Source organism: Camellia sinensis, mitochondrion, assembly GCF_055761805.1.
Source record: "Camellia sinensis mitochondrion, complete genome".
Classification (NCBI taxonomy): Eukaryota; Viridiplantae; Streptophyta; class Magnoliopsida; order Ericales; family Theaceae; genus Camellia; species Camellia sinensis.
In genome coordinates this window covers 85,550-94,437 of record NC_043914.1, presented here as the reverse complement: position 1 = coordinate 94,437, position 8,888 = coordinate 85,550, and the positions used below count along the sequence as shown (strand labels likewise).

Below are 8,888 nucleotides of genomic sequence, written 5' to 3'. Positions count from 1 at the left end.
CCAAAGAAAGCAAGAAAGCCAGCGAGCGCTAACAGCCATGCGAGCACCGAGAAAGAAGTTGACAATTGGCAGTTTCGGATTGCCGGAGGTGATGATCGAGATCAATAGACTCACAAACTTGTCGAGATAATCGTGGAATACTTTATTTATCAAAGTGCAGAAAGTGGCCGGTGCCTTTGTCAAGCCAAATGGCATGACTAGAAAGTCGAATGCCCCGTATCGAGTTACACAAGTAGTTTTCTGCTCATCCCCTTCTGCTATGCGGACTTGATAATAGCCCGACCTCAAGTCAAGCTTAGTAAAGTATTTAGCATGGCTTAGCTGATCAAACAAGTCTGCGACAAGCGGGATGGGGTATTTGTTACGCACCGTCACTTTGTTGAGAGCTCGATAACTTTGTGTGGCACTTGGAGAGGTACTTTGAGGCGTTGGGCTTGCAAGATGAGCTCACAAAGGTACGCACCGCGACCCTCTACCTCACTAATCTTGCCGCTACTTGGTGGAGGCGCAAGCATGCCGAGATTGAGAAAGGCACTTGCACCATCGACACTTGGGAAGCTTTCAAGCAAGAACTTAGGAGGCAATTTTCTCCCGAAAATGTTGCTCATGATGCTAGAAAAAGAATGAAGGAGTTGAAGCACACTCGCTCTATCCGTGAGTATGTTGAGGAATTCTCCGGGTTGATGCTTCAAATCCCCAATATGAGTGAGGGGGACTTACTCACAGACAGGAGAGGGAGAGCCGGGGACTTCTCCTTACTTTAGGAAGAAATCGGATCCCAGATGAGCTCACGACTCACCCAATGAGGAAAGAGAAAGCTAGAGAACTGGATTGATGGGGTTAATGACTCTCAAGGAGTTACTTGATTCAATAAGTAAAGAAGAAGTTACCCCACCTTCGATACGCTACCACTCACTCGGCCAGGAGTGAATTCTTTGGAACGTAGGAGTTGAATGGTATACAGGACTATCAGCCCAAAGGAAAGCAATGAAACTTCTTCCTAAGCCCCTGTTGTCATGGTAGCCTTTAGAGTAGTTGCTTGCCCAAAGCCGTTATGCTTTCATACTGGTCACCTAACTCAACCTAACTCATGTTTAGGCACTCCCCCTTTGGTCTGTGGATCCTATAAAAAGGGCTTTTGGCTTGCCGGTGGAGTCTTTGCTCTCTTACGTGAGACAGCTTTCTGATGGGTCAAGGAAGCACTTTCAGGTATTTGATTGGCAGGGTTTTCTGTTAACACTAGTTCATGTCTCACAAATTACCTTAATCCTGTAATAGACACCAATCGAATAAATATGCGGATAATAACACCAAATCTAACAATTAGCCCGAAATTAAACACTAACCCAAGGGACCCATTTTAGGTAAGGAAAACCGCTAAAATGGAAGATTCTCTTAAACAAATTGCCGAGACCTTTACCAGGATTACTAAGAAAATAACTCGCACTCAATTGATCAGTAAGATACAGACAAAATAAAAACTGCACGAGCAGAGCGAGCGAAGCCAGGAAATAATGGGATGCCCATGAATGAAGGTCTTACATAGTAGAGGTGACGAGACTAGTGAGCCAAGCGAGGAAACTAGAGAGGCTCAGGCAAGAAGCGCAGACAGCGGGAGCTCTTAACCAAAGGGGCCTCAAGCCAGGTAGACTTGCGAAAGCAGAGAGACAAACGATTACTTGAACAGAATTCCGAGAAGTGGGATTTACAAACAAGATGCAATGATTTACTTTATTGGGATTAATGGAGATGATTGAATTTACTGCTCGTAATAGAAAGGAAAGAAGAGGAAGACCACAACATCAGAGCATGCTGCTTTTAAACCCACTCGCAAGAAAAGAACTCACTTGCCAAGAGTCAACAAGGAAGGCGCCTACCTCAGAGAGGAGACACATACGAAAAGACTACGTCGATGCCCTCTTTTGTTGATTCCTAGTAACTATATCAAGCTGACTTAAAAGGAATTAGCGATAGGGGAAGATAAGCGTAGGCTTTACACCGGCGAAGGGATTCCAATGAACATCAATGCATTATAGCTTCTGAATCTCGTGCTGGGGATTGGAACTTGAGTCGAAGGACAGAAATCAACTTCTAGTATGATTACTTCATTCCTCATGAAAGCAATAAGAAGACGGAAATAAGCACTCGCTTTCAACATATGAATATTCCTTATCTCAAGCTTACTTCGACTCGGATACATGATAACTAAGGAACTATGGCAGGATTCCCATTACAGCAAGAACTTTAGATCACGATTAAACAAAGAGCTAGGCGAAGGAATTCCTTCTTCCTTGCGATGACGAGCAATGAACTCTTGCTTTCGGCGCATTACATCACTCTTGATTAAAGCCTTAGAATCAGATAGACGCGCAGGGAGGAAGAGGACTTGAGTGGGAAAGAAACGGGTGTTCCGTCTTTCGGTTAAGTAGTTTGATATTGAATTCGACCGGGTCTTCACTTAAGATTTTTCATTTGATAAGATTCTATTACGCCGGGTAGTGGACTGCCAGCATCGAATCTGTCTCCAACAACAGTATGGAGCTTGACCCAGTAGCCAATAGTGAAGCAGGGTTCACCTAGTAGGAGAGTCGCTCTTCCTATTCCCAGTAGATCAAAGAATGACTTCCTCAAAGAAAGTAAAGCAAAGGGATTTTGTGCTTATCGAAGGAACTGCCTAAGCGGATCTAAACTTCTTTGTTGCACCGGGTGGCGGGTTGCCTTCTTTATCTATCTTTTTATCTCGGGTCCCAACTCAAGAGCAATTTAAAGATCGGTGTAGCGACTGCACTCGCCCTGCTCCTTATGGGCGATTCTCTTTAGGAAGTTTAGGAAGAAAGAGTCTTCAACGGCAACGGGAAAATGCTCTGCTTCTGATAAGCTTCTCATTCAACCCTCAGAAGAGCGCTAGAATAGAAGAAAGAAGAGCAGAGGGATCCAATTAGGTAAGCTGCAAAAGGAATGACTTGCCCTATTAATCGAGAAGGCACTTCAAAGTATCAAAATCGCCAGTGTGAGGCCAAAAAACCACGTGTTCAACCATTCACCGGGGTGTAGCTGTTCAACTATAAAAACCAGTCCCTTAGCGAACGAATAAAAGGCTATTTTCAACCGTTCTCCTGTCCAGATCTTAGAAAACAACTTCTCAGTCACAGGTTTCGTCTATCAAAATCTCATCTTGTGTGGGCACACCGACGCCCCCATTCCTAATAAAATTGATACTGAATGAACGCAGCGTAAGAATTGGCAGAAAAACGATCTTCTGCGTTCAAATGGAGTGAAAGCCGATACACTTATGCCCTTAGAGTAAGGTTGTTCACTAGTGGGCTTGGTACTATACCTGGATAAATCCTTTGCGCATTGTCCGTATCTAGTGACACAAGTAGTCTTCGCCGGCGACCAAATGTCACTGGTGGACGGTCTTCCACCACTTCAGATGAGAAGTCTGATCGTTCGAAAACTTGTATTGTATATAGAAGGATTCCTGTCATCACCACTCCTCATCGCAAGCCATAAATCTCTTTCTTCAATAGGTCGGGCGGAGGGACTCGATCATTTATGTAACATGACCCCCTGTCCCAGAACATGAACTGCCATAATCTTGATCCCGTAACTGCTGTTGATACTTGTGAGTCAGCCAGCCTTCAAAGGAAAGAGGTACAGAACACACTGTAACTCGAAAACTTGCCTTTTCCGTCAGGACCACTCAATGCTGCATTCAAAGAGACCGGTCTCTTTCTAAATAGACTGGGGTCTGCTCCCCAAGTCTGAAAGAAAGTTCGACTTTTCCATTTGCCATTTAAAGCGCCATAAGTGAGTCAATGGGTCAATAGCCCTAGACCTTCTTTTCTAAATGCTTCCACTTTTGATCTCATTCAACGGTCAGAAGCTGTCTTTATGCCAAAAACACGAGTTTTGAATGCGTCTAGATCTTGTTCAGCTGCGTTTGCTGAGGCAGCCTTTTTCAAATCTTCTTTCATAGAAGCGCTAACTGCTAACAGAGTTTGCTTCTTAGAAGGAGAAAAGTCCCCCCGTACAGAAGGCTCAGATTGAGCGGCTTTCTGCCTAATCAAATCAGAATCAGGATTTCAAGTCCTAGCCCCACCCCAAGCTGGTGACTTCCTTCTTTCATTGCATTTGATGAGTTAGCTCCTTTTTTAGTGACAGCGGGCGCATCAGATCCGAAGTAGCCGCAATAGCCGCAGACGCCGCAGTACCTTCTCTCTAATGCTGCTTGCATTTCACCTATACCTTTTCATTTCGTCAACAAAGCTTTCCCACCTTGCATGAGCAAAGAGCAAGCAGCTTACTTACCTAAGGACAGGGTTGGGAAGGAAGGAGATAGAGCACAGCGCTCAGAAAGAGGCTAAGCGGGTTGCTACTGGTTTTGAGGTAATCGATGAACCGAGCCGGGTTACCAGTTCTCGCTCCGCCTTTTCGGCTTAGTCACTCTCTCGTCGTTCCTGAGAGCTGATGTCGGGATTGAACAAGAAGAGTTGCTACGTGTAACATCATAAAGAAGACTTTGAACCAGGGCTTCCTCTAACAAGATAAGAAGCCGTTAGCAGTCCAGGTTAGGGTTTCGGTTTAATACCAATCTCCCTATTCTGATAACAGAGTAGTGTTAAACCCAATAAGTATGGGCGATGACCTAGTCTTTCAACACAGTCAACATCTTCGGTTTAGCAGTCAAGTGACCAGTTCAGTCATAGGTCTTCGTTCTTTAAGTCGGTTTAGTTAAAATCTCAGTCCACGGTGCATCCCGAGCACCATTAGTCTCACTATCTTTTCCCTTTCCTTTCATCTCTCTTCTAGAGCAAGATGGGAGGAAATTAGCTTCTTCGCTAACCGCTCTCTCTTCGCGCTCTTTAGAATCTCTGCTCTCTTCGTCCTCGGGGACTCTTCCGTTAACTGCGGCGACAATACGTTCTTGTATCCGATTCTCAGAGGAATCGCGTCGTCTTACTTCTGGAATGCCGTCGATCGGAGCCTCATTCCTGATCTCCTCGGTAAGCTTTTCTTCTCTCTCTGGGTTCCGTTTCTTTGATTTTCTCTGCTTTTGAAATGGATGGGTTCTTTGGATCTCCCCTCTTGGCTTTGTCTCATTGTCTATCTCGTAATCATTCGATTCCGTCCTACTCCTACTCCTCTTTCATCGTCGTTGGTCCTTTTGACATAACATTCTCGGCCGCCTCCGGTCCGGTAGGTCGGTCGCCCTGTAGCCAGTGACTAGCTCCGCTATGGGGCTACGTGTATACCGCCCTTAACAGTTTATTGCGAGACTCTCTTTCGAAAGTGAGATCACCACCGGCGAAGAGGGAAAGATCACTCCTAAATGCAGCCGTGATCTTATATACGATACCAGCAGACGCACCTTGGTACTTCCATCCGCCAATCAAGGCTAGGGGAGCGAAGGGAGCCAAAAAAGGTGAGCGCCCCTACGCGAGCCTTATTGAAAAGGCCCCTTACTATAGATAAGATAGGGCGTTAGCGCTTTAGTTTGATTGCAGGGGCGCGTTAGCGCTTTACTAATAACATAGAAAGGGGCAAGCCAAAACCTACTCCTAACAAGTTGCTGAGTTCGGCTTTCGGGGCTACCTACTTTAGGGCTTATGTAATATATAAAGAAGAGCCCTCTTAGGGCCTTTTTGTTTAAGGGCTGCTCGCCTTTTGAATAGAAGGAAGTGGGATAGCGGAGTTCGGTAAACCGATGCATGAGCTGAGGCTCCCCCGCCGACCCTCCGAAAAAGTCAGGTCGTAAAACGGCTCATAGGGAGTCAAAAGCAAGCAGAGTCAAAGGCGGGTCAAACTCACATAAGCAGAGGGGGAGACACATTCATGAAAAGCGAGAAGCCGTGCCGTGGGGGACTGACCAACTATGAATAGATCTTACTTACGGGTAAGAGTAGGAACATCTATTAGTCCGTATCGTGGGTCTACTTGTTACAAAAGGCGAACATTTCCATTCCAAAACATTCACATAGGTCCTCAGGCAGACATCGAAAAGGGGACGAAAAGAGTCTATTTACCTTTACAATATTCCGGAATGTATCATGGCTCTATCTATTCATCTTTTTCTTCAAAAAAAAGAGTTCTGCATCTCTCCGGGGCTGGGGGAACAAATAGGCGTAGGGAAGAGGGAGAGGGGGGGCTACGAGCCCTCTCCCGTTGTTGTTCCCGGACCACCCATCCCTTCTTTCCCCTTCGCCCGGCCCGGTGAGGTCCGATGAGATAAGATTTCTCGAACGAAGTGAAGTGATAGGAAGAGAAGACTGCTGGCGGGAGATCTCTATTCATTACACCCCCTTGTATAGTAAGGGGAAAGCGAAAGTGCGCTCCTGCGCACCAGCTGAAGAAAGGAGCTTTGGAAGCTTACCTTATTATTATTAAAAGGGGAAAGGGTTCCAAACCTATCTTACTAATAATAAGAAAGGGGCAAGCTAAAACCTACTCCTAACAAGTTGCTGGATCGAAGTAGGACATTCTCCATCCGCCCGCCAGCAGCAGAGGGGGTTCGATTCCCGTTATACGCGATGTGGCGAAAAAGACTGATTCAACGAGATATGCCTTGCCTGCATTAAGATTTAAAACTTGTCGTCTACTTTCAGGAAATGTTTGGAACAGAGAACTTACAATAATACAACGCCGCATTCTCCGAAGATTGAGGAACAAGAAGAGATCTATTAAGAGAAAGATTTATCCGAGAGAAAATCTTAACAGTTACATCCAATCACAAACTACACGAAAGTTGCCCCTTTTTCATGGGGATTTACCCATCACAGAGATGCACAGAGGAACAGAACGAACTTCATATATCCCTTTTCCACTCAATCCAGAAACAAGATCGGACGTTATTCCGGTTCGTCTCCATTTTCGTGAAACTATTCCTCAAGCAAGGCAGCCGATAAGTCATCGAAGGGTTTGTGTGAATAATGGAATAGTGAGCATTACTCATTTTAAAGTATCCCACGGTGATATAATATCTTTTCAAGAAAATGATGCGAGAACCCGCGGTGAAGAAATAAGGAGATCTTTCTATATCGAAATATCAGTTGAAAAAATCATAGGCAAATTCCTGGATCACCCGGTAAGAATGTGGAGAAGAACCAAAACAGAATGGTTCCGCCTACTCAAAACTAAGAGGGGATGCCGCCTACTACTAAAATCCCGGTTTTTGCAACAGTTGCGTTCTTCTATGCAAGAAGAAGACTTAGAAAGAACAAAGAGGTTTGGATCCGAAAAAGTATGCTTAGGCACTTTCTTCGCTGAGCACAACAGAATGAAGAGGAATTTGTATCATTTCAAATCCCTATTCTTATCGAAGAGAAGGAACGAGAAAAACCGAAATATTCCTACTCGAACAATAAGTCCTATAGTTTACAACTCTTCTTTATATAGTAATTCGACCTATTGCTCCGCATCCCCCCATCAGTTTACTATGAAGAGAAAAATAAAAAGGATCGAACTACCTACTCATTATTCGGAGGTGAATCATAGAACACCAAAAGCTGTGGTATCTTATGGACCTAACATAGGTCACATCCCTCACGACATAAGATTGAAAGATCCAAACCTTCCTCTTCGGAGCGGAAACGGACGTGGCCAAAACATATAAAGATCGGCGTAGTCGCTCATAGGGACATATCTATCCGGATAGAGGATAGTCTAGATCGATTCATAGATAGATCTCTCTCCATATAGATAGGTATCTCCGTGGATAGAGATAAAGATAGGGATCCATCTAGATCTTGATTCACTATTTCCATTTTTTTTCTTGATTCTGATTGATTGCCTTTTTTTTTGACGACAAGTTTTAAATCTTAATGCAGGCAAGGAAACATCGTTTTTCAATTATTACTTGCTGGGTCGGAGCGTAGACGAGCGAGCAGAGCCCAGGAAACAGGGAAGCCCGTCATAGAGCAGTCGACTAGAAGTAGAAGACTGCTGGCCCGAGAGAGGGCGGCCTCCCTCGGGAAACATGGCCCAATTTCTCTTCTTTCTTTTTGATTTCGGGTTTCTTTATTTTTTCAGGGGCCCAGAACGCTAAAAGGTGGGGGAGAAGGAAGCCGAACCTCTGATCGACCTGGACACATAAAAAATTCTCGGCGTCGAGAGAGATTTGAGATTCCGTAAGTAACTCAGTGAGTGCTTTCTAAGAAGGGCTTGGAAGAATAAAATGAAATACGAACAACCGCGCTGGTCGTACTAGATCGACTTTCATGCTAGTTCTTGCTCCAGCATGAAAGTTCCATTTCAGGGAAGGACGACGTACCATGATACTTTCTGTTTTGTCAAGCCCTGCTTTGGTCTCTGGTTTGATGGTTGTACGTGCTAAAAATCCGGTACATTCCGTTTCGTTTCCCATCCCAGTCTTTCGCGACACTTCAGGTTTACTTCTTTTGTTAGGTCTCGACTTCTTCGCTATGATCTTCCCAGTAGTTCATATAGGAGCTATAGCCGTTTCATTCCTATTCGTTGTTATGATGTTCCATATTCAAATAGCGGAGATTCACGAAGAAGTATTGCGCTATTTACCAGTGAGTGGTATTATTGGACTGATCTTTTGGTGGGAAATGTTCTTCATTTTAGATAATGAAAGCATTCCATTACTACCAACCCAAAGAAATACGACCTCTCTGAGATATACGGTTTATGCCGGAAAGGTACGAAGTTGGACTAATTTGGAAACATTGGGCAATTTACTTTATACCTACTATTCCGTCTGGTTTTTGGTTCCTAGTCTTATTTTATTAGTAGCCATGATTGGGGCTATAGTACTGACTATGCATAGGACTACTAAGGTGAAAAGACAGGATGTATTCCGACGAAATGCTATTGATTCTAGGAGGACTATAATGAGGAGGACGACAGACCCACTCACGATCTACTAA

General features: G+C 44.5%; 1 protein-coding gene and 1 pseudogene across 1 annotated transcript; both read left to right on the top strand.

The window, feature by feature from the left end:
• Positions 1-6,530: 6,530 nt before the first annotated feature.
• rps4 lies at positions 6,531-7,612 on the top strand (annotated as a pseudogene).
• Positions 7,613-8,270: 658 nt separating this feature from the next.
• nad6 (NADH dehydrogenase subunit 6) lies at positions 8,271-8,888 on the top strand. Its single transcript has one exon. It carries the CDS (start codon positions 8,271-8,273, stop codon positions 8,886-8,888), a length of 618 nt encoding a protein of 205 aa, YP_009676227.1.